The 25,431-nt window shown below is 39.3% G+C and overlaps 1 protein-coding gene across 1 annotated transcript in view; it reads left to right on the top strand.

Annotated features, from left to right (window-relative positions):
• Nucleotides 1-25,431, top strand: part of CERS3 (ceramide synthase 3) — a 105,965-nt gene that overhangs the window by 41,627 nt on the left and 38,907 nt on the right. Inside the window, exons 5-9 of the mRNA XM_047766838.1 lie at nucleotides 10,489-10,546; nucleotides 11,445-11,495; nucleotides 15,630-15,722; nucleotides 19,279-19,407; nucleotides 22,949-23,055. Of these exons, the coding sequence (XP_047622794.1) occupies nucleotides 10,489-10,546; nucleotides 11,445-11,495; nucleotides 15,630-15,722; nucleotides 19,279-19,407; nucleotides 22,949-23,055 (438 nt within the window). The remainder of the gene's footprint in view (nucleotides 1-10,488; nucleotides 10,547-11,444; nucleotides 11,496-15,629; nucleotides 15,723-19,278; nucleotides 19,408-22,948; nucleotides 23,056-25,431) is intronic.

Here is a 25,431-nt window from a genome sequence, read left to right as displayed (position 1 = left end):
CTTGTAGCAACAGTATGAAGCACTCAGGGGAGGTGGAGCTGACCAGGTTTAAGAAATGAGAAGCTACTCACCATCTAGTTTAAGGAAATTGCTCAAGGTCTCCAGGCTATTGGGGGCTTGGATCTTCTGACTCCTTTTTGGACACTTTTTTGCTCCATAGTACTGCCCCACTACCAATACTGACCTCTTAGAAGCAGGCAACCCTCTAGGTCAAGTACTGGGCCAGAAGGGCCCAATGGTGGGAATCCATCTGTCAGGGAGCCCGCAGAAAGCCAGCCATAGAATCCAGGCTAGGGGACGGACTTTCGAGTTGTATTTATCAATCAGCCAGGTGATGCAGAGGGTTATGCTGACCATCAAAACAAAAATATCTTGTGAAACATAATCTTTTTAAAATGCAAATAAACAAAGGTTTATAAAGTTTAAAAAAATTTATTGGGGAACTATAAAGGGAGATGCCATTGACAAGTGGGTTTATCATTTGTGAAATACTTATTTCATTTGGAAACTTTTTTGCTATTTTTTTCAAAGAACACACTCTAAGGGAAACTTTTTACCTCGCATTTTCACATGTCTTACAGTAAAAAAACAAAACAAAATAATTTCTCAGTTACTTAAAAGAATATTAGGAAATGTGATAAATAAAACCTAAGAAAAATTAAAATAAAATTGAAGCTTTATCTTATTCTTTAGCAATGTTGCAAATTTCTTATAAGTCAGATAACTGTTATAAGTTATTATGGACTGACTACGTAGAGTAAAACAAAATACCAAGCTGTTTAATTGCATGGGGACTGCACTTGATTCCCTTGGCTATGGGATGTACTACAGGAATCCTGGTGAGAGATACCTAGCCCCCAAGCACTTTAGAAATCTCAGGAAACTTATTTCCCAACATGGAACTCTTGCTCACTAACAGGCAGAAACCCCTCCCCCCATACTTTCAGGATGGATTAGTCTCTGAATACTAAATTCATTGTATTGTTTCCTTAGTTACTTTCTTTAAGGATGACCTGTAAGCTCTATTTCACAGCATTCATGATTTTAATCCATACCAAATCCCTTATTTTTATGTATTTATTTTTGTCTTTTTAGGGCCGCACCTGAGGCATATGGGAGTTGGGACCAGGCTAGGGGTCAAATCAGAGTTGCAGCTTCCAGCCTACACCGCAGCCACAGCAACGTGTGATCTGAGCCATGTCTGTGACCTACGCCATAGCTCCTTAACTCACTGAATAAGGCCGGGAGTCAAACCCACATCTTTGTGGATACCAGTTGGGTTTGTTATTGCTGAGTCACAACAGGAACTCCGTGAATCCTTTATTTTTTAAATCAAATTATTGATTAGATGATCACTTTTCTTTTTAAAATAAAGGTTTCCATTTAGCAATGAGAAATTTAATAAAAATACCAGGTACTTTCCCAGTGCCTGGTGCCCACCACCTGCTCCATCCAGCCTCCATTGTTGAGTCCCTATCTATCTTGCCAGTGTTTCTCACATCTCCTGAGTCCCCTTTGTCCAGCTTCTCCTTAATCTCACCTGGCAGTCTCATCTTTCAACATCACCATGTAAGTCTCATCAGTTTCTGAAATTTTTTCCAGGAGTTCTTTTCCCCTATCAATTTATGTTTCGCTCAGCCAATTCTCAGGAAAGAAGGATGTTTTACTGCCTTAGGTTCGAAGCAAGGAAGACAGCATTACCAAGAACATCATCATTCATCTTGGGTTTGTGAGGCATAGCAGTACCCAAACTTTTTGGTTCCTGGACCTCTTTGTTCTCTTAAAAATGACTACAGCCCCCAAAGAGCATAAGCGTGTATGTGTTATACCTACTGATATTTACTGTACTAGAAATTAAAAATGATCAAAGCGTAAGACCACACAAGCACACCTTCCTGCTTTCCACTGCAGGAAAGTGCCACTGCCCACTAGAGAGAGAATGAGAATGGAAGAGGCAAATAAGGGCAAGATCAAGATGGCAGAGGAGTAGGATGTGGTGCTCGCCCTATCCCACAAACACATTAAAAAAAAAAAAAATCTACACGTAAAGTGACTCACACAGAATATCTACTAAACACTGGCAGAAGACCTCAGACCTCCAAAAAGGGCAAGAAACCCTTCACATAACTGGATAGAATGAAAGGGGAAAAAGAGAGAAGAGGAAAAAAGGAATCAAGATGGGACCAGCACTCCTGAGAGGAACCTGTGGAAGAGGAAAGGAATCTGCACATTGGGAGGCCACCTAACTGACAGGAAGATAAACTGGGATGGAGGGGGCACCTCAAAGCCTCAGAGAAAAGCCCAACAGCCAGTCTGAGGAGGGCAAAGCAGAGAGAAAGCCTCATAGACCATCTGTACTGCTGCCCAGGAAACCACAGCCTGGGACACTTGTACTGGGGCTGGGTGCTGAGGCTCCAGCTTCAGAGGTCAGTTCTAGAGAGATGACTAGGGATGACTGTGTGGAAACAGCCCAAAGGGGCTGGGTAGCAGTGCACCATAGCTTAGGAAGTACAGGAGGGGGCCTGGGTCCACTAGTGAAGCAAAGTGCCATTGTTGGGGAGTGCAGTGGGGAGGATGCAGGACCACCATAGGAACAACTTTGTCTGCATAAGTGTAGGCTTTTAGGTGGTGGGTACCACTTGTATGGGCTATGGGGGCAGGTACAAACCACTGCAGCCATCTTGGACTCCTGAGGTGGGCATGGCTCACCACCACTAAGGGTCCTATGAATAGGTACTGCCTGTGGCCCCAGTCACCTCAGGGATCACCCCTGCAGGGAGCCCTGCAACTAAGCACCACCTGTTGCTCCCACCTCCCTAGGGAGACACCTTTCCTCCCATTGCTGCTGCCAAGGGCACTGGGCACTGCCCACACATACCTGAGGGTTATTGCCACTGCCCAGAGCCCTGCAATCAGGGGAAGCCCATGCCACCTCCTCATTCGTCCTAACTACTGACAAGGGCCTAGCAACCAGGTACTGCCTACAGGTGCTACCCATTGTCCCCACCTCCCTAGAAGCACATGTAGGCCAGATGCCTTCATACACCCAGTCATAATAGCCTGCACACAACTGAGGAAAGAGATAGCAAGCATCCAAACCAAAAGCAGCCCTTGTGCCAAAAATAAGGCACAAGATACACAGGGATGCTTCTGCATATAAATTGCCCTCCAAGGCTACAGTAGAGAGGAGTTCCCACTGTGGTGCAGTGGAAGCAAATAAGACTAATATTCATGAAGATTCAGGTATAATTCCTGGCCTTGCTTAGCAGGTCAGGGATCCAGTGTTGCCATGAGCTGTGATATAGGTCACAAACGTGGCTCAGATCCTGCATCACTGTGGTTGTGGCGTAGGCTATCAGCCATAACTCCGATTCAACCCCTAGCCTGGAAGCTTCCATATGCCATGGATGCACCCCTAAAAAACAAAACAAAACAAAACAAAACAAAAGAAGACTACAGTAGATGAGTATTTCCCCTAAACTCACAGAATAAGAAAAATATAAGCGAAATGAAGACGTGCAAGAACCATTCCCAATTAAAAGAACAGGAGAATTCCCCTGAAGGAACAAACAATTAAATAGACATCAAGTTCAAAAAGGAGGTAATGAAAATACTGAATGAATTAAGAATGGGTGTCAACAGTAATGCAGATTACTTTAAAAAGGAACTAGAAACTATAAGAAAGAGCCAAGAAAAATTAGAAAATTCGTTTGCAGAGATGAAATCTGAGTTAAAGGCATTGAACAGCAGAATGAATAATGCAGGGGAACGAATAAGTGACTTGGAAAATAGAATAATGGAAATCACCCAATCAGGAGAACAGACAGAAAACCAAATTAAAAAAAAAAAAAGAAAAGAAAGCAAGTATAAGAGATCTATGGGATAATATAAGGAGTGCCAATCTACACAAAATAGGGATCCCAGAAGGAGAAGAAAAAGAAAAGGGTATTGAAAATATATTTGGAAAAATTATGGCTGAAAACTTTCCAAATCTAAAGAAGGAGGCAGATGTCCATATACAGGAAGCACAGGGGTCCTCAAATAAGTTGAACCTAAACAGACCTGTACTAAGATGTATTATAATAAAATTGGCAATAGTTAAAGATATGGAAAATATTCTAAAGGCATCAAGAGAAAAACGATGAGTTAATTATGAGGGACCCTCCATACGTTTTTCAGCTGACTTCTATACAGAAACACTACAGTCCAGAAGGGAGTGGCAAGATACATTCAAAGTTCTAAAAGTGGAAACATTTGCAACCTAGAATATCATGAGACAGGAGTTCCTGTCATGGCTCAGTGGTAACAAACCCAAATAGGATCCATGAGGATGTGGGTTAGATCCATGGCCTCACTCAGTGTGATAAGGATCTGGCATTCCTGTGAACTGTGGTGTAGGTCACAGACTCGGCTTGGATCCTGTGTTATTGTGGCATAGGCTAGCATCTGTAGCTCTGATTCAACAGCTAGCCTGGGAACTTCCATATGCCGCAGGTGTAGCCCTAAAAAGCAAAACATGAAAATACCGTAAGTCAAATGACAAAACACAATCATACAAAATGTATGGGATGCCAAAAAAGCATTCCTTAAAGGGAAGTTCATTGCAATAGAGGCCTTCTTCAAAAAAGAAGAAAAATCTCAAATTAATAACCTAACCTATCATCTAAAAGAATTAGGAAGAGAAGAACAAACAAAACCTAAAGTCAACAGAAGAAAGGAAATCATAAAGATCAGAGAGGAAATCAATAAAATAGATTAAAAAAACAACAGAAAAAAATCAATAAAACCAAGAGCTGGTTCTTTGCAAAGGTAAACCTTCTGGCAAGACTCACCAAGAAGTAGGGAGAGAGAATCCAAATAAACAAAATAAGTAATGAAAAAGAATACATCTCAATGGATACTACAGAAATACAAAAAAAGTAAGACAATACTATGAACAATTATATGCCAACAAATTTGACAACCTAGAAGCAGCAGACAACTTTCTAGAAACATACAGCCCACCAAAACTGAATCAAGAAGAAATAGATCATTTGAACAGGCCTATCACTAGAAGTAAAATTAAACATGTAATTAAAAACTCCCTAGGGAAAAAAAAAACAACTCCCTAGAAACAAAAGTCCATGACTAGATGGCTTCACAGGCAAATTCCACCATACATACAAAGAAGAACTTATACCCATCCTTCTTAATCTTCAATTCCAAAAGATTGAAGAAGAAGGAACACTCCCAAAGACATTCTCTGATGCCACCATCATAGTAATACCAAAACCAGACAAAGTTACTACCCAAAAAGAAAATTATAGACCAATATCTTTGATGAATGTAGACACAAGAATTCTCAACAAAATTTTTGCCAACCAAATCCAACAACATATAAAAAAGAGCATACACCATGACCAAGTGGGGTTCATCCCAAGTTCACAAGGATGGTTCAACATATGTAAATCAATCAACATCATACACTGCATTAACAAAAGTCAAAAATCACATGACCATCTCAATAGATGCAGAAAAAGCATTTGACAAATTCCAACATCCATTCATGATAAAAACTCTTACCAGAGTGGGTATAGAGGGAACATACCTTAACGTAATAAAAGACAAACCATAGCCAATACAGTACTCAACTGAGAAAAGCTGAAAGCCTTCCCACCAAAATCTGGAATGAGACAAGGATGTCCACTCTTACCACTTTTATTCAAGATAGTATTGAAAGTCCTAGCCATAGCAATCAGATAAACAGAAGAAATAAAAGGTAACCAGGTTGAAAGAGAAGAGGTAAAATTGTCACTCTAAGATGATATACTATGTATAGAAAACTCTAAGGACTCTGCACAAAAACTGCTTGAAGTGATTAATGAATTCAGCACAGTGGCAGGATACAAGATTAACATAGTTTGCATTTCTGTATACTAGCAATGAAATATTGGAATAAAAAAAGAACAATATTCTTTAAAATCACACCCTTCAAAATTTAATACGTAGGAATAAACTTGACTGAGGAGGTAAAAGACTTATACACTGAGAATTTTAAAACATTAAAGAAGGAAATTAAAGAGGATTCAAAGAAATGGAAAGATATCCCATGCTCCTGGATTGGAAGAGGTAATATGATAAAAAGGCCATACTGCCCAAAGTAATCTATAGATTTAATGCAATCCTGATCAAATTACCCATGACATTTTTCAGAGAACTAGAACAAATAATCATAAAAGACCCAGAATTACCAAGCGATTCTGAGGGGAAAACAAAAAATATAACAAGCAGGAGGTGTAAGTCTCCCAGACTTCAGACAATATTACAAAGCTACAATAATCAAGACAGTGTGGTACAGAAACAGCCATACAGACCAGGGGAACAGAATAGAGAACCTATAAATAAACCCAGACATCTATGGTCAGTTAATCTTTGACAATGGAGGCAAGAATATAAAATGGGAAAAAGACAGTCTCTTCACAAGTGGTGCTGGGAAAACAGGACAGCTGCATGTAAATCCATGAAACTAGAACTCACCATCACACCATACCCAAAAACAAATTCAAAATGGCTTAAAGACTTAAACATAAGACATGACACTATAACACTCTTTCTTAGAAGAGAACATAGGCAAAACATTCTCTAACATTAAATGTATAAATGTTTTCTTAGGTCAGTCTCCCAAGGCAATAGAAATAAAAACAGAAATTAACCAGTGGGGCCTAATCAAACTGGAAGCTTTTACACAGCAAAGGAAAAAGAAAAAGACAAGCTACAGATTGGGAGAAAATAGTTGCAAATGATACAACCAACAGGGGCTTAATTTCCATAACATGCAAATAACTCATACAACTCAACAACAGAAAAACAACCCAGTCAAAAAATGGGCAGAAGACCAAAAGAGACATTTCTCCGTAGAAGACATATAGATGGCCAGTAGGCACATGAAAAAATGCTCAACATCACTAATTATTAGATAAGTGCAAATCAAAACTACAATGAGGTTCCTCTTCACACCAGTCAGAATGGCCATCATTAGTAAGTCTACAAAGGGCAAATGCTGGAGAGGGTGTGGAGAAAGGAAATCCTCCTACACTGATGGTGGGAATATAAATTGGTACAACCCTTATGGAAATCAGCATGGAGGTTCCTCAGAAAACTAAATATAGAACTACCATATGATCCCACAGTCCCACTCCTGAACATATAACTAAACAAAATTACAGTTCAAAAAGATATACGCACCCCTATGTTCATAGCAGCACTATTCACAATAGCCAAGACATGGAAACAACCTAAATGTCCATCAATAGATGAATGGTTTAAGAATATCTGGTACAGAACTTTGTCTAGATACTCATGTTGCAACAGAAGAAAGACTGGGGGAAAAATGTAATTGTAATGTATACATGTAAGGATAACCTGACCCCCTTGATGTACAGTGGGAAAAAAATAATAAATAATAATTAAAAAAAAAGAATATCTGGTACATACATACAATGGAATACTGCTCAGCTGTAAAAAAGAACGAAATAATGCCACTTGCAGAAACACGGATGCATCAGAAAGAGAGAAACAAATATCATATTTATATGTGGAGTCTATATATGATGGAGTCATTTATGTGTGGAGTCTAAAATATGGCACAAATAAGACCATGAACAGACTAATGGACACAGATAGCAGACTTGTGGTTGCCAAGTGTGAGGTGGGGAGGGAAGGGGAGGGACTGTGAGTTTGGCATTAGTAGATGTGAACTATTAAATTTAGAAGAGATAAACAGTGAGGCCCTACTGTATAGTGCAGGGAACTATACCCAGTCTCTTGGGATAGGACATAATGGAAGATAATATAAAACAAGGAATGTATATATATATATATATATATATATATATATGTATGACTGGGTCACTTTGCTGTACAGCAGAAACTAGAACAACATTGTAAATCAACTGTGCATACATATATATGTATATATGTTTGTGTGTGTATATATATGTGTGTGTGTGTGTGTGTGTGTGTGTGTGTGTGTGTGTGTTTCAGTACTATTGTGAAAGTGCTTGTCCAGGAGGATGGGAAACTTGAATTCTACTCTGGCTGGTTGTTACTGTCCAGCCCTGGGTGTGGTGTGTCATCTTTCTCAACCTCAGCATGCCTTAGTATTCATCTTATCTACCTCCTAGGGTTGTTGTGAGAACCAAGCAACAAGCCATAAAAAGGGGCTAATTATAGTACCCACTTCATAAGCTTATTGTAGAAAAGAAAAGGTGACATCACACAAGTGTGCTTAGCACAGTTCCTGTCACAGGGTCAGAAGGTCAGTATGTGCTTGAGAAACAAATAATATGAGATGTGCCACCTAGGTTTATGGCTTCCTTTGGAGCTGACAGGTCTTATCTCTTTGTGCTTCCTGTTTGGCCACAATAATCAAGGACCAAGGGAATGCTCTCTGCATCTAAGTGTAGGGCTTTGTTGGACTATCTATAAATAAAACAAGTTCGAAAGGTCTCAATCGGCTCACTTTATAAAATGCCCTTTGAGTGTTTTTATGGTTCCATTTTTTGAATAGTTGAACCCTACTTTTTTTTTCCTCTGCGAAAACAAACCATGAAGAAAAATTGTTGTCTAGCTTGGAGGCAGTGATAATGTTCGGGAAACATCCCTGGATTCAGAATCCAAAGAGCTGCACCTCTCCCCCAGCTGTGTCATAGCTCAGCTGTGAGCTGAGGAACAGCCCAGCCCAGAGGAGCATGGCTATTCATCTACAAAGCAGGACTAGGCCTATGTTCCTCCTTCTTATTTAGCTTACAGGCATGCTGAGGAAAGCACTATGAGGCATTACACAATGTAAGGAACAAGTGTTATTTTTAATATTATTGTTGCCTCAGCAGTCATTAAGTAAAATAGCAGTGCCTTTTTAGAAATCTTTATATTTTGCAAAGTCTTAAACATATAGAAAAGTAGAAAGACTACTTTAAAGAACTGAGTATGGTTTGTCTCCATCACCAGCTTTAATAATTATCAGCTCAAGGCAAAGCTGTGTCATCTCTGCCTCTGTTTACTTCTCTCCCTTATCACAGATTGTTTTTCATGTTGTATGTGATTAGTTTTTTTCTTTCAGTTTTATTGGGATATATTTTACATATAGCACTGTATAAATTTAAGAAATACAGCATAATGACTTATAAATACTGTGAAGTGATTACCACAAGTTTAGTTAACATACATCTCTTACAGATACAGAAAGGAAAAAAAAATTTTTTTCTTGTGAGGAGAACTTTTAGGAATTACTCTTGTAGTGACTCTCAAATATAACACTCAACAGTGTTAACTGTAGTCACCATGCCGTATGTCACATCCCCTGGACTTATTTATTTTATAACTAGAAGTTTGTACCTTTTGACCACCTTCATCCACTTATTATTGAAGATCACTTTTGAAGCAAATATCAGATATATGATTTTCATTTTATCTGTTAAAGATAAGGACTTTTTTTTTTTGGCCACACCCATGGCATGTGGAAGTTCCTGGGCCAGGAATTGAACCTTCTCCACAGCAGTGACAATGCCAAATCCTCAACCTCTAGGCCACCAGGCAACTCCCAAGGACAATTTAAATATAATTGTATCATACTTAAAAAATGTATTTACTAACAGCAGATATTCAATCAGTGTTCAGATTTCATTGATTGCCTTACAGTTTTCTTTGCAGTTTGTGTATTTGAATCAGGATCTAAATAAGACCTATTCATTACAATTGGTCTTTTAAGTCTCTTAATTTGTATAGGTCTTTCTCTATACCCGAGAAAAAGACATTCTTCCAAAATCTGCTTTTCAGAAACATGTCTAAAGTCTGACCACACAGAAACCTTTTCTCTGGGAATTAAATTGGTATAAAATGAGTGATTAGGTAATACTAATATCAAACTGTCATTTATCATGTGTCAGGAACTAGACTAGGCATATTCATAATAACAATATCTATTACTTATTGTTGCTTACTTCATACCAGATATTAGCATCAATAGTTTTCAAAAATTATTTTCAATATTTTTTACACTTTTTTGATCTTTTTAGGGCCACACCCGCAGCATATGGAGGTATCCAGGCTAGGGGTTGAACTGGACTGTAGCCGCTGGCCTACACCACAGCCACAGCAACGCAGGATCCGAGCCGTGTCTGCGACCTACACAGCAGCTCACAGCAATGCTGGATCCTTAACTGCTGAGTGAGGCCAGGGATCGAACCTGCATCCTCAAGGTTTCTGCTGAGCCACGATGGGAACTCCCCTTTTTACATTTTGAGGTAAGTTTTGCTATTCCTATTCCTATTTTATTAATGAAGAAATTAAGGCTCCCTGAGTTAAGTGACTTACCTGAACTTGTACCCTCTAACGATGTCAACTTAGATTTTTCCGACTCTAAAATGTGCATTCTTTCCACATCATTACACCACGTGTTTTTCTCCTCAGATGTCAATTGCCTTTACAAGATTTTCTTTCTTTTGGCAGCTGGCGATTTGCATTTTACTTAATGATCTCTGTTGCTGGAATTGCATTTCTTTATGATGTAAGTTGTCTTTCTGATATCTTTGATTGGAATTTGTCTTTAATTTTTAAAATTCCTGCTGTGAATTCCTTGGGGTATAATAGTTTCAATAAGATAACCAGCTTTTAAACCTCTCCTCATTCTGATGCAGAGAAATAGCAACTTAAGTCTGTCTTTCAAAGCCTTCATGAAGCTTTGCCTTTGTAAAATTAATTTTTAAACTTGATTTCTTCCTGTCTCCACTCACGCAACCCATGCACTCACTAAACTGGATCACTGACAATCCACTGAATGTACCTGGTACATCTGCACTTTGGGAGCTTAGCATATTTTACTCCTTTGCCAGAAATGCCTTGCCCTTCCAATATTTCTCTACCTGTCAAATTCCATCCAGTCCCATATTGAAGGTCACTTGTTTACAAAGACTGTCATTACTTGCCCATCAGAAATCAAATCTCTTCTTAGCATATTCCCTTTGAATTGTCTGTTTAAATATTATTAAATAATTGCCTCATTAAGTGATGTATAATCTTAATAGTAAATTGTTCACAGAAAAAAGATAACTTCCTTTTAGAGATGTCTCTCAAGATTCTTTCAAGGTTTCTCTCGAGATATTTTATTGCTATGGAAGCAGTAATCTAATTGGTTCAGGCATAATTTTATTAGGAGAGGCACTTGTTTGAAATAATTTCCTCTGTGAGACAGGACTGTTAATCGGTCCAGCTTCACTAGGAACCATGCATGTCACAGTGTGGTGTTTAGGAACATGTTTAGGACCACGGAGGGGCAATAGGAATGGGAGGAAAGTGCGTGTTACTGCGCACATGTTCCTTCCGTGCCCGGGAGGGCTTATCTCTTTGCTGATATCAGCCTTTGACTCTGACAAACTTTTCTTTCTCTTGGTTGGTTGTTTTTTCAGAAACCTTGGGCATATGACCTGTGGGAGGTTTGGAATGGCTACCCCAGACAGGTAAGTCCCTCTGCTGTCACCCTTAACCTGCTTCAGCAGGGAGCCCCTGGGCCCTACCCACCTGCCACCTGGAGTTAGGTCTGAGTCCTTTCCTACTTCCTCTACCAGAGCTTACTCATCCTTGTTCTTTACCCATCACTTGTCTCATTCCTTTACTTTGTGGTCAATATAATTATGTATTTGAGTTTACATTTACCATCTTCCTGTTTATTTTGTACTGGTACCACCTGTTGTATTTGCTTTTTTTTTTTTTTTTTCCCCGCCTTTTTCAGCTGCACCCACGGCACATGGACGATCCCGGTCCATGGGTTGAATCCAAAACGCATCTGTGACCTAGGCCACAGCTGAGGCAATGCCAGATCCTTAACCCACTGCTCCAGGCCAGGGATCAAACCTTTGCCACCTCAGAGATAATGCCAGATCCTTACCCCACCACACCACAGTGGGAACTCCCTACATTTCCTTTTCTGGTACTCTCTTCTTACTTTTTAATGGAACAGTGAAGTTTTAAAAAATTATTCTATTTCTTCCTTTATATTAGCTTTTCAGTTATACATGTTTTTATTCTTTTAGAAATCATCCTAGCAATTACCATACACATCCTTCAATTACTAGAGTCTAATACAAATTAATGTTCTTACTTCCTTCCAGTCATTAAAAGGTCATCAGACTGTTCCTATCCCCTCGTTCAAATGTTTAAAGCCCTACAGGTCACTGTTATAATTGATGTGTAAGTCAGTCAAATTGCCCTTTCCATGCTGTTCCTGGCGTCTGTATTTCCATACTTCCTTCCAGGATTATGATCCTTCTGGCTGAAGAAGCCCCTTTGTTTTACTTGTCTGGAAATGTTAACATTTTACCTTCTTTTTTAAAAGTTATTTTTGTGAGGCATAGAACTCTAGGTTAGTAGTTATTTTCCTTCAGCACTTTAAAGATATCATCCCACTGTCTTCTGGATCTCCTCAGTTTCTTTTAAGAATTCAGTTGTCCATTTTATATTTTGCTTCTTTGAACAGTGTCTTTTTTCTCTGATTTTAAAATTTTGTATTCATCTTTCAGCAGTTTTAATATAATATGCATAAAAGTGGTTTTGCTTTGAATTTATCTTGCTTATTGTCCATAGTACTTCTTGAATCTGTGGCTTGATGTCTTCAGTCTGTTTTGGAAAATTCTTAACCATTGCATCTGTTCTTTTCTCTCTCCTCTCTTTTTTTGCAATTCCAATCACAAGTGTGATGATGTGCCAGACTTTTACACTATGTCCTATAGCTCTCTTATGCTTTTTCTAATATTTTCCATCCTTTTGCCTCACTGCTTCAATCTACTGGGATACGTATCACTTGTGTTTCTGCATGTCATATGAGGTGAAACAGGACTGACTTTTGTTTCATACTGTCTTTTCAAGGATGTTTGTGTGACAGAGAACCTTGGAAGGTAAAGATAGTGTCTCCTCTGGAACAAAGGATATGCACATTACTATCCAGTAGGAAAGATTGAGGTTCCCTGGCTCAGGGTTCCTCCCTGGTTACAAAACACACTTCATGTGCAGGTGTTACCTGATCCTCTTCGCTTAACCATGGAAATTGGGATGAGAGAACTGGCCCAAATAGTGATACTCTGGCAACTGTACAAGTGAACAGTAAACTATCCTTTATCTCTGACCCAAGAATCTCATATCTCCTACAGCATTCATGAAACTGTGGCAAGCTAACTTGCAAGTAGGGTAACATCTCAGACCCTTCACAGTTCTGGATATTTTCCACTTTCATGTCTACCAGTTCACTAGTACTTTTTTCCACTTTCATGTCCACCAGTTCACTAGTACTTTTTTTTACTACTCTTAAACATATTGCTAATCTGATCTTAAACACATCTTTTGTGTTCTCAACTTTAGTTATTGTACTTTTAAGTTGTCAAATTTTCACTTATTTATTTTTTATGGATTCCAGTTTTGTACTGAAAATTCACATCATTTAAAAACTCATAAGTTTTATTATTATTATTAATTTGTTTTTTAGGGCTACATTTGTGGCATATGGAGGTTCCCAGGCTAGGGGTCAAATTGGAGTTGCAGCCGCTGGCGTACAGCACAGCCATATCAACCCCAGATCCAAGCTGTGTCTGCAACCTACACCATAGCTCACGGCAGCACTGGATCCTTAACTCCCTGAGCGAGGCCAGGGATTGAACCCGTGTCCTCATGGATCCTAGTTAGGTTTGTTAACTGCTAAGCCATGAAGGGAACTCCCTCATAGGTTTTTAAAGTTATTTTAAATCCAATATCTAGATTACCTGGTGGATCTGTTCTCTTTCTTATTTCTGTCTCCTTGTGCTTGATAGCATTTGATTGAATGACAGGCATTATATATGAAAAGTTATGCTTAGAGATGATATTATTCACCTCCTGAGAGGACTGACTTTCACTTGTATTAAGCAGTTAGAGTAGAGATAACCTTAAATTACATCTGTGATTGAGCTCATTTTAGGTGGACTCTAGTCTTTGTGAGGGCAGGTTTCTTTATAACTCACCCATATTCCTAGTGCACTCTCCTACAGTGATTTTAAATAAAAGATTATAGTATCTACCAGGACTCTTTTCGCCTGGCTGGCCCAGCACACCAGTTTGCTTCCTAGCACTGTGTGATTGTCAAAAGTCCTTCTTAACTTCTGCTTAGTCTCTGGGCTCTAGAGTACTCATAAACTCTTATAAACTGGCAAATGCAGACTTTATGATATATCTAGGTGTGGTTTGCTCTGAATTTATCCTGCATACAGTCTGTAGTACTTCTTGAATTGAGAATGCATTGTAAATAAAGGATTCCATTTAATGCATTTTTCTTCTCTCTGAAATCTTGGCCTCACAGGTTCTAGATGCCTTGGTGTTCTCTGATGTCTTCAAACTGATATTTCCTTCTGTATTTATCCAATTTTTAGGAGTTCTCACTAGGAGGGTTAGTCTCATACAGGCTTGTTTGTCATAGAAGAAAGCAGAAACTCTATTTTATTCTTTTATGGCCTTATCAAGGAAGATGAGTTGAACAGGAAAATATTCCTTTCAACATGCTAGCCTTACTCTTCACTTCTCATGTGTATGAGTTATCTGCTGGTGTATAACAAATCATCCTCAAAACTTAATGCCTTAAAATAACCACCATTTATCTGCCCATGATTTGGGTTAGCAATCTGCGTGGGGCTCAGCTGAGCTGTTCTGTTCTGTGTGGTGTCATCTGAGTTCATTCGTGCATCTTCAGTCAGTTGACAGGCCAGCTAGGGGATAGCACATGTATCTGGAGCCCTCATTCATATTTTTGGCAGTGGACCCTTGATGCTCTATTTTGTGGCCTCCAGCAGGATAGCTCAGCTCTCTTACTTGGTGCTTATGAAGTCTCTGATTGAATCATATTTGCTATGTCCCCTTGACCAAAGCCCAAGATCAATCAAGTTCCTGGTTATGTGGGAGGAGACGGTATAGGGACATGACTATGAAGAGGTGAGATTCACTGAGGGCATTAATGTTACAACCCGTCACACCAAGTAATATAATGCTTAGCTAAAATAAGTACACTGCCCCCTACTGTAAAATTATTTTTAAACATTCTAGCTGTGGAAATTTCATTCTCTCTCTCTCTCTCTTTTTTTTTTTTGGAAACATTTTTAGAGTACTTAAATAATTGTATACATTTTATTATTGTTCCATTTTATAATGGGATACTTTGGAGCATTAGCTTGTCACCAAAAAAGAGATTAAGACATCAGATTTGAGTAATATTCAGGCAAAATTAATACAAGGTATTTTCTGGAACCAGCTGAACAGCTTTTCCACTATTCTGAAGTAAAGATTTTTGAGGGTTTTTTTTTTTTTCTAATTTTACTCTCCATCAACTAAAAGAATGCAGTTACACCTATTGTAGTTCTATTAAATTTTAAACAAATACGTAACTTGATTTTGGAATTCTTATCTCCCTTTTTAGAAATAAAATGCTTCAAAATATTGTCTCTGATTCCTTCTCAGAAGTTGAAATCTAAAGCACTATTGGGAGAATTTTGTGTAATATAAATAGGTATAAACAATATTTTTATCCTTAAAATGACTTGTTTATATGTTAAAGTAGTGAATACTTTTGTTTTTCTCAGCCCTTGCTGCCATCCCAGTACTGGTACTACATTTTGGAGATGAGTTTTTATTGGTCTCTCTTATTTAGCCTTGGCTCTGATATCAAGAGGAAGGTAAGTATCTTATTTATAAAGCCACTTTATCCATTTTTTTCCAAAAATTTTTATTCTTCTACCCCAAATCCTAATCTTCAAATTGAATATTTGCGTGTGTTTAGTTCTAGTTTACGGCCTTTTTTTTTTTTTTTTGCTTTTTATAGCACATAGGATAGTGCAGATGTGCTCGTGCTTTGGTGCCTTGGTAAGTATTTGTAGTGAAACAGTATAGAAACTTAATTTTGAAGGTCCATTCTTGTTCCATAAGAACTTTTCTTTATGTGTCAGTTTCTTTCTTGGTTTGGGAATTTAGTGTTCTTCAGTGCAAAGAAGAAAAGTGCTAGTAGTCTTAATTCTACAACCACATCTTTTAGTTATTTATAAACCACTTTATATAAATCTTTTGATGTATTCAATGACTTGGAAAACAGTTTTTCCTTAATTCATCCAAGATCCTTGTTAGGAAACATTGCTTCAGGCACTATTAGCTTTACTTTATTTACAGAGAAACTGAGTCTCTGGCATGCTAAATGCCTCCCCTGAGGGCACAAAGTGAGTTATTTTAGGAACTGTTTGGTTGTTTGGTTGTTAGTGACTCCTGTTTGCTGGTAAGAAAATCCTATTAGATACTCAGTGCAATCACAGGTTTCATCATATACATTAGCAGTACAGACCAAATGAAAGATGATTTTGCATATGCTACTCTATAAAAGGTCAGTTTGTAGCAAAATTTGATAAATGAAATTAAGTTGAATTCAGTATTAAGGAGATAAAACCAAGTTGGCTTGACTAAATGATGTTTGAGTGAGTGGTAGTGTACGTTATTCATTACTAAGGGGCCCAGTCATCTGCACTCAGCTGGAAATCTTATAGAGTAAAGCATAAGAACAAACTATGGAAAAATCTGATAGAAAGTGAAACTGACAGCGCTTAGGGCCTGAACCTAGCCAGAACACAGGTAGGGACTTCAAAGCACAGGCTGGGACTCAAACCCAGCTTAAACCCAGATTGGGACTTGAACTCAGGTTTTAAATGAGCATTCACCCAATGTCAGGACTTACTGAAGTTAAGAAATAATAGGCAAGAAATAGATCTATTAGGATGCTGTGAGAAGTGCAAGCAGAAAGGTAAGGAAGCTCTGCCTGAGAACCCAGTGGGCTATAGTTTTATCATCCAAGGGGAATGGGGCTTGGAAAAGACTGCCTCTTCCTTTCTGGGAGTAGTAGCTCCTCCTTGGTATTGGTAAGGTGTGTGTTCAGATTAGCAGAAGGGCAGTCCTCAAACTCCTGCCCATGGTCTGAATCTGAATGCAGGCCTCCTCCCATCCCCCACCCAATGACCTGAGGCAGTTCTCATGCTTCCACTAGTGAGCAAGCCTGCCTTGTTCTGATGGCTTTTTTGAGCAATTTATTAATTTACAGTGACCTCCCAAAGTCCACTAGATTTCCCTATCTATGATCCTTTATTGGGACTTCTACAACTACCTCTGCCTACTCCATCCCTATCAAAAGGATCTCTTTTTTCAGAAAACTTAATAAAGCTAGAAATTAACCCTTATTAACTTTAAGCAAAGAATATATTAAATTTCAATTGAAAGAGTCATTTTTCTCAAGGGATAGAATTGAACATAATCATTATTTATAAGGCCTTCATAGTTATACTCAGTAGATTGATCCTGTAATGATCCTGTCTTTTTTCCACTTTTGATCTTTTGATGTTTTTTCAGTAGTTGGTTTCTCTTTTATTATTTACAGGTGCATTGGGTATCTTTTCAAAAGTTAAATGTAGATGTATATCATATATTTGTAAATACATATCTTCAGAGACATAAAACAGTTAGGAGTTGGGTAGAGCATAGGCTCTGGAGTTAGATTGCCTAAGTTTGGATCTCTGGCTTTATTAGTCAGTAACTTCTCAAACTAGTTGGTTACCTTCCCTATATCCTCGTCTTTCAAGTGAAGCTAAAAGTAGTCCTGTATCCTCTGATTGTGAGGATTCAACAAATTAATCCATACAAAGCACTTTCTGGTGTACAGTAAGTACTCAGTAAATTAGGCTGTTATTATTATCACATTTGCTCTTTTATTTTGGCTACAAGGAAACTGAAATCTTTAAGTGTTTTTAAACATTTTAATCATGATAGTCACATACCATACAGTTCATCTGTGTAAAGTGCATACTGCAGTGGTTTTGAGTATTTTCACAGAATTCTGCAGTCATCACCACGGTTCACCTCAAATAGAAATTCTGTACCTTTAGCAGTCACTACCCATTTCTCCTAACCTCCACAGCCCTGGGCAACTGCTAATCTACTTTCTGTCTTTATGGATTTGCCTCTTCTGGATATTTCATATAAATGGAATCGTATAATATGTGGTTTTTTGTATCTGGCTTCTTTCACTTAGCACAATGTTGTCAAGGTTCATCCGTGTTATAGCCTGTTTCTGTGCTTTGTTCCTTTTTTGGATGAATAATATTCCATTATATGGATATACTACATTTTGTTTATCCATTTAGCAATTGATGGATATTTGGGATGTTTCCATACTTTTGGATATTATGAATAATGCTACTATGAGCATTGATATATACATTTCTGCAGGAACATATATTTTTATTTTTCTCAGGTATGTATTTTTATTTCTCACCTAGGAGTGGAATTGCTGGACTATGTAGGAATTCTGTGTATCAACTTTTGGACTGTTTAACAAAGCAGCCATGCCATTTTACATTCCTACCAGCAATGTGTAAGAGTTCCAATTTCTCCACATCCTAGCCAACACTTGTTACTGTCTTTTTTTTTTTTGTCTTTTTGTTGTTGTTGTTGTTGTTGTTGCTATTTCTTGGGCTGCTCCCTCGGCATATGGAGGTTCCCAGGCTAGGGGTCGAATTGGAACTGTAGCCACCGGCCTACGCCAGAGCCACAGCAATGCGGGATCTGAGCCATGTCTGCAACCTATACCACAGCTCACGGCAACGCCGGATCGTTAACCCACTGAGCAAGGGCAGGGACCGAACCCGCAACCTCATGGTTCCTAGTCGGATTCGTTAACCACTGCGCCACGACGGGAACTCCTACTGTCTTTTTTTTTATTATAGCTATCCTAGTGGATGTGAATTATATTTGCTAATATAGTTATTCCACTTTCATTTGTTAGTTATTTCATATGCAGTAACTCATTTTGGTGAATGTATAGTTTTATTATATCTGTCTTGGAGAATCCAATGTAAATGTACACATATATCTTGTTTGTGTGTGTGTGTGCATGTGCATATATCCAGTGTAGGGCAGTGGGAAGAACAGCAGATATTTAGGTCTTAGATGTTTATATACTATCTCAGATATTTAATACTACCTCAAAGTTAAGTGATTTCATCCATGAGGATAACACTTGTTCTATCTGCCTCACAAGGATTGTGTTTAATAATTAAAGTGAAGGCATTTTACAAATTTCAAAATATGTCAGTGACAGTTATTAGTTCTTACATTATTGTTATTATTATTATTATCTCTTTCAGTGATTGGAAAATAAATGCATTTGCATAATGATTTCCATTTCCCCTCATTATGTAGGATTTTCTAGCTCATGTCATCCACCACCTGGCTGCTATTAGTTTGATGAGCTTCTCTTGGTGTGCTAATTATATTCGCAGTGGGACCCTCGTCATGGTCGTACACGACGTGGCCGACATGTGGCTGGAGGTAAATGTTGCCATTAAAAAGCTAAATAACAATACCATGTCCTGGGTTTCTGTGACTCCTCACAGGAAGAATTGTCTGTGAGCAATTTAGCAGAGCTCTCTATCCTGAAAACACCCAAAGTCTGCAGATGTCTCTAGGTCCCAAGACCCTTCAAGCTCAAAGAAAGGAAAGCTTTCAGTTTTTAGTTTCTAAGCTTCTTTCTCCATAGTCCTCATGAGAGAGGTTACTTTGTGAGATTCCACTTATGCAAGTTGCATGCAGATAGCAGCTTAGGAAGTAAGCTGAGGTATCTGAAGGAGGAATGAACTCTAATTTTTTACAAGGAAAACTTGGCCTATGGCATGGTAGATTTTTAATGTTGGGCGGCACCATATATTCCCTCAAGCCAAAGCTAAATACGCACTGAATGCTTGCACTGCCCTGCAAGGATCCTCCTCCAGCTTTAAGGAATGAGAGCTGATGTTTATTTAAATGACATTTAGTTTCTAAGGAAGGGATGTTTCAGAGCAGGGGACATTAAAACAAGACTCTTCCTAGTCCTGAGCCACACAAAATATGAGGAACAAAGCAAAATTAGGATTGTTTTTTGTATACGTTTCTGTCATGTATTGTTTCCTGTTTGCCCTGAGGCAGTGAGTCCTTCAAAGGGCCAGCTTTTCTGCTGTACTTTTCTCAGAGCCACTTAGTTCATCATTTAGATACCCATGTGTAATGCAGCTGGGGAAATGGTGCAAGCCCATTTACATTCAGGATTGCCTCTTAAAGGGCTGATAATTGAATGTAAGTTGATATGGAAGAAATTTAATTTAACTTAATAGGACTTTTATTCTTCTGGATCAGGGTTCAGCAAACTTTTTGGTAAAGAGCCAGGTAGTGAATCTAGCTTTTTCTCTTACACCCCTTTAAAAATGTAAAAACCATTCTTACCATTCTTAACTCAGGGCTGCCCAGCTTTAGCCCATAGGCTGAACCATAATTTGCCAAATCCTGCTCTAGACATAACCAGAGTCATTCGAAGCCATTTCAAAGCAACTGGCTACTGTTAAAAATATTAGCTGTGTACAGAATTTTGTTTCTTGTATGTAGTTGTAATTAAACATATAAATCACATTCAAAAGGTCAAGGTTATTATATGTGCTTCAAGGCAGCAAATGGCTTAGCAAAAGAAGGATTGTGCCAGTTTTTCCATGTGTTGCTTTCTGCATGTAGCCATCTCTGTTACAATTATCTCCTTCTCTGATCATCTCAGGAGCCCTGCTTGAAAATTAAGACCACATTGGCCATGACTTAAAAATTTTATGCTACTCTATACTTCTAACCCTCTGTTTCAATTGCCTTTGGTGTGGGTTTACCATAAAAACAGCTTCCTTGTGTTACTAAAAGGGAGAGTTAGAATTTTGTGCTGGAAATAAGCACTGTGTTGTCCCTGCCCACCCTGTCACTGACATGACAGAGCTCCCATGTCTCATGTTGTGGACAAATCACTTAATATTTTGTTTTCTATCACCAGCTATAACATGAGAAGTCATATCCAGCCCTTAGGGATTTAGAGAAATTTAGCTCATTACTGTTTGAAAATATTCTAAGGTCCTTAAGGTTAAAAAAGAAGAAGAAGAAGAAGAAAATTGAAATGTCAGGAGTTCCTGCTGTGGCACAACAGGATCAGTGGTATCTTTGCAGTGCCAGAATACAGGTTCGATCCCTGACCCAGCCCGGTGGGTTAGAGGATCCAGGGTTGCCACAGCTGCAGCATAGGTCACAACTGTGGCTTGGATCTAATCTGTGGCCTGGAAACCCCATATGCTGTGGGGTGGCTAAAATAGAAAAAAAGGAAAAAAAAAAAGAAATGTCAAACTTGGGTCCCTTAATGGGTAAACTGTGAGAACAGCTTCATGCTGTTAATGGTCATAAATCAGTCTTAATTTACAAGTCAGGCTCTAACCTGAGGTTCAGTGAGCAAGGCCAGTACCTTCCATCAGTGTTGGGAGAGACAGCAATAAAGAGTGGCACTAGGCCTGTTTTGATCATCTCCAGGAGGGCCTAGTCTACAGATTCCTCCACTAGTTTGTTCTAGTGTTTGTCCTCTCAGTCAGGTTCTAATTGAACCCAGACATGGTACAACTGTTGCCCCAGACCTTCCTAAAGATGAAGATTATTAACCTTTCATGTCCTCAAGATAGTTCCTGGGTCACCTCTTAGCTCTTTCTTTGCAAGGAAGAGAAGCCTCAGCATCTACAATTCCTGCTCATAGGCAGCCTTGTACCTTCTTTGTACATCTTTGTGACCCTCTCTAGTTTTCTGCCTCCTCAATTTTGGATCCAGGACCCAACACTTTAACAGTATCTTGACTGATACCTAGCAAAGGAGAGGAGTTACTGTCTGATGTCCATCTTTGCACAGCCCAGAATAGGCTGCATGTACATTTACCTAAAGGAGTGCTATGTTGCCTTCACAAGTGGACTGTCTTCATGCCTATGCACATATCTAGTTACCCACCCTGGCCTGCCTCTGCCCCTTCAACTAGCTCCCTACTCTGTTCCATGCCCTCTAAACTCCTGGCCTTTCTCCCCATACCCAAGTCCTGCCCATCTAGCATGCTAGTCTTCTAGCTCAGCATTGGAGGCTCTTCCCTTGTGGGCCCCTGCCAGCCCCATAGTCTGATCATATCCTTGCCTCATGGTAAATATGGGAAAGTATGGAAAATACAATGTAAACCATTCCCAAAGTATAACATTCTGCCTCTCTTATTCTAGATAGGCCTTGAGCTTCCTGGGTGATTTCACTTCTAAAAATGGCAGGCCTAGGCCACATTCCCTAGGGGTGTGGTCTATACGCAGCAACTCCTGCCCACCTCCCACTTCCAACTCCAGGCACCCTCCCACTCAGCCTTGGGCTCCACTGAATAATGCATGAGAGAATCCACATTAATTGCTAATACCACATTAAACAACAACTTCTGTAATTCTTTTTACTCAAGATGAATGCTAGCATAAAATGAGTTGGGAAATCAAGTGCTTGAAACTTTATTTCAACCAGGACAAGGCCCTAAAGTTTGGGTCCAACTCTACCTCTTATGTCTTCTGCCTTAAAGTCGCTGCCTTGGTTGCACTGTGCCAGCCCAGCCCAGGACCACACTCACATCCCAGCCTTTCTTCAGTCCAGCTCTCCTCCCACTTACATGGAAGAATTCAGCCAATACCCAGATAAAATGTGTGCTAAAGTTACTTATGCTAATGTGTAGTGCTTGTGAGAGACAGGAGTAATATTACAGTCATTCTAACTATTTTTTAAACATCATATTATGGAAAATTCCAAACATATGACAAGATAAAGAGAAGGGTATAATGGGCCCAATGGACCCATCATCCAGCTTCAACAGTTGTTGATATTGCCAATGGCGTTTCATCTATTTCCCACCCATAGCCCACCCCCCACCAAGATTTCACAAATCCCACACATCATTTCATTTATAAGTATTTTAATTCAAAAATTGTATACTAACATCACCCTATCTGATTGCAATTTCTTTCTTGTTTCCCAGTCTGCTAAGATGTTTTCTTATGCTGGGTGGAAGAAAACCTGTAACATCTTGTTTTTCATCTTCTCCGTCATATTTTTCATCAGCCGCCTCATCATTTTTCCCTTCTGGTGAGTAGACAGGTGCTATGTGTGCCTTTGATCATTGTCTCAAGGTAGCCTTACATGTCGCTCAGGTCAGAGTGTTGCCCTGTCCTCTTTACACTGATCTCTAGCTATTTGTGCAACATTCAGTTGGAAAGAAGAATGTGAAGGGGCTGTTTTTATAGATAGTTAAAACCACACCTTCCAAGGTGGGAAGGCTTGTTAGAAAGGGAGATGAAGAGTGTGTGACCCAACAGGAAGCAGCAGCTCTTACTCTGTGTCTTATTTCATGAATGTGGATCTTTGTGATTAGGAGCTTTTTCAGGTATTCAGTGCAATGTCCTTGGCCAATTATCATCTCTTTAAAAGAGAAGCAAGGAGTTCCCTTGTGATACAGCAGGTTAAGGATCCAGTGTTTGTCACTGTGGTGGCTCAGGTCACTACTGTGGCATAAATTTGATCCCTGTGGGTGCAGCCAAAAATAAATAAATAAACACAAATAAAGGAGAGGCAGTTTTTTTTCTTTTGCTAAAGTTACAATAGTTACAACCACCATCAGTTGAACCCCAGACACTGGATTAGGCCCTTTATACATCTTGGCACCAGTCTACCCAACAAGTGGTAAAGATAGGTCTCATTGCTTCCACTTCCCAGATGGAGAAACTGATGTTCATTTCACTCTTCATGATCACTTGTCCCTACAGTGGTTTGGATGTTCATTTAGTATTGATCAGGTCTTGGTCAGTCTGTTGATTTTATTTAGCCAAGGGCTGGCAGCTTAGAACCTATATTGTGTCTCCACTGACAATCATTCCTTTAGCAAGTATGATATTCCATGTGTTGATTGACAGAAAAGGAAAATGTGAGGAAGATTTTGATGGTTTTGAAAGAACAGCTTAAAACTCTCTATAGTTTGGGGTTGGTCTAGGGAATCTCAGATCCTCTTAACAGAAAACCTGGTGCTATTGGAGGTCCCAGGTTCCAGAGGAAAGAGATGGAGACCCAGGCTGTAGGTCCTAGAGGATGGGCAGCACCCTTGACTAGCACCCAGGTAAGTCTGGGCAGGGGGTCAAAGGGTGCTGCCCTCCCAGTAGTAGCTAGCTGCATTCTTTAACCCAGCACTGGGTGTCATGATTAGATGTGTTCTCTGGAGAGGAACAGTAGAGCACCATGATTAATTTCACAGAAGCAAAACAGTCCTGGCTCCACACTTACTACCTGTGTGATCTTGACAGGTTAGATCCTTTCACTGTGCCTCAGTTTTCTCATCTGCAAAGGGACTATCATGAGGCTTAACTGAAGTCATACATATGAAATAGCTTAGAACATAGTAAGGACTCAATAAATACTGTCCACTGTTACCACTAAATTATTAATGAGTCTCTGAGAACTCAGAGTTTAACCTAGAATCAAGTCTGAAATGCATGTTTGAGATCCCGTTTTTGGTTGATGACTCAAATTACCATCACTTTTGCTTTGGTGGATCAAGTATGTTTGTGAAATTATAATATTGTGCAGTAACAATTATCTTTAGAATAAGTATTGCTTTGCAATTGAGTTCTGGCTCTTCCGTGTGACTCTCAGGTGATCTCAATCCAGCATCTGCCCATTGGTGACACTTACTTTGTTCCACAGGCACCACATGCTCAAGTTATCTAGAGCTGTATAACAAAAGTTCTGAAAAGTTTAGTGGGTTAAGGCAGTGGTGAGCAAACTTCTTCTATAAAAGAGCATAGGATAACTATTTTAGGCTCTAAGGGCCATATTTGGTCTCTGTTGAATATTTCACTTTGTTTTGTTTTGTTCTGTTTCTTTTATAAGCCTTTAACAATGTACCAGACCCAGCTTAATGCACTGGCTGTAGAAAAACAGGCTGCAGGCCAGATGTTACCAACAGGTCATAGTTTGTAGGCTCTCTCTTAAAACAACAACATTTATTGATTATTGTTAACTTTTATGGTTCTGGGAGTTGACTGGCCTCATCTACATGGTTTTCACTCATATGGTTATAGTCATATCGTAGGTGGGCGGTCAGATGGTGGCCAGAGTTGGGATTTTTCTGAAGGCTTCCTCACTCACGTGGTTGAGGTAACACACATGGAGTGAGCTGTTTGACGCTGATTTTTGGTGGGACCTGGGCTAGGCCTCTCAGCTGGAATGCATGCCCCTGCCCCTCCAGGGGCCCGACCTCCTCACAGCACAGCAGCTGGATAGCAGGATGAGCTGCTCCAGAGAGAGCTTCACAGACGCTTTGTCTCCTTTTATAACCCGACTTCAGAAGTCACAGCATGTCACTTCCAGCCTCATTTTCTTCATTGGGTCCAGGTCACTGAGGGCAGCTCATATTTAAGGGAAGGAAAATTAGACTTCACTTCCTGATGGGAGTAGTTTCAAAGAATTTTG

This window comes from Phacochoerus africanus, chromosome 2 (assembly GCF_016906955.1).
Source record: "Phacochoerus africanus isolate WHEZ1 chromosome 2, ROS_Pafr_v1, whole genome shotgun sequence".
NCBI lineage: Eukaryota > Metazoa > Chordata > Mammalia > Artiodactyla > Suidae > Phacochoerus > Phacochoerus africanus.
This window is presented reverse-complemented; position numbering and strand designations above follow the sequence as displayed.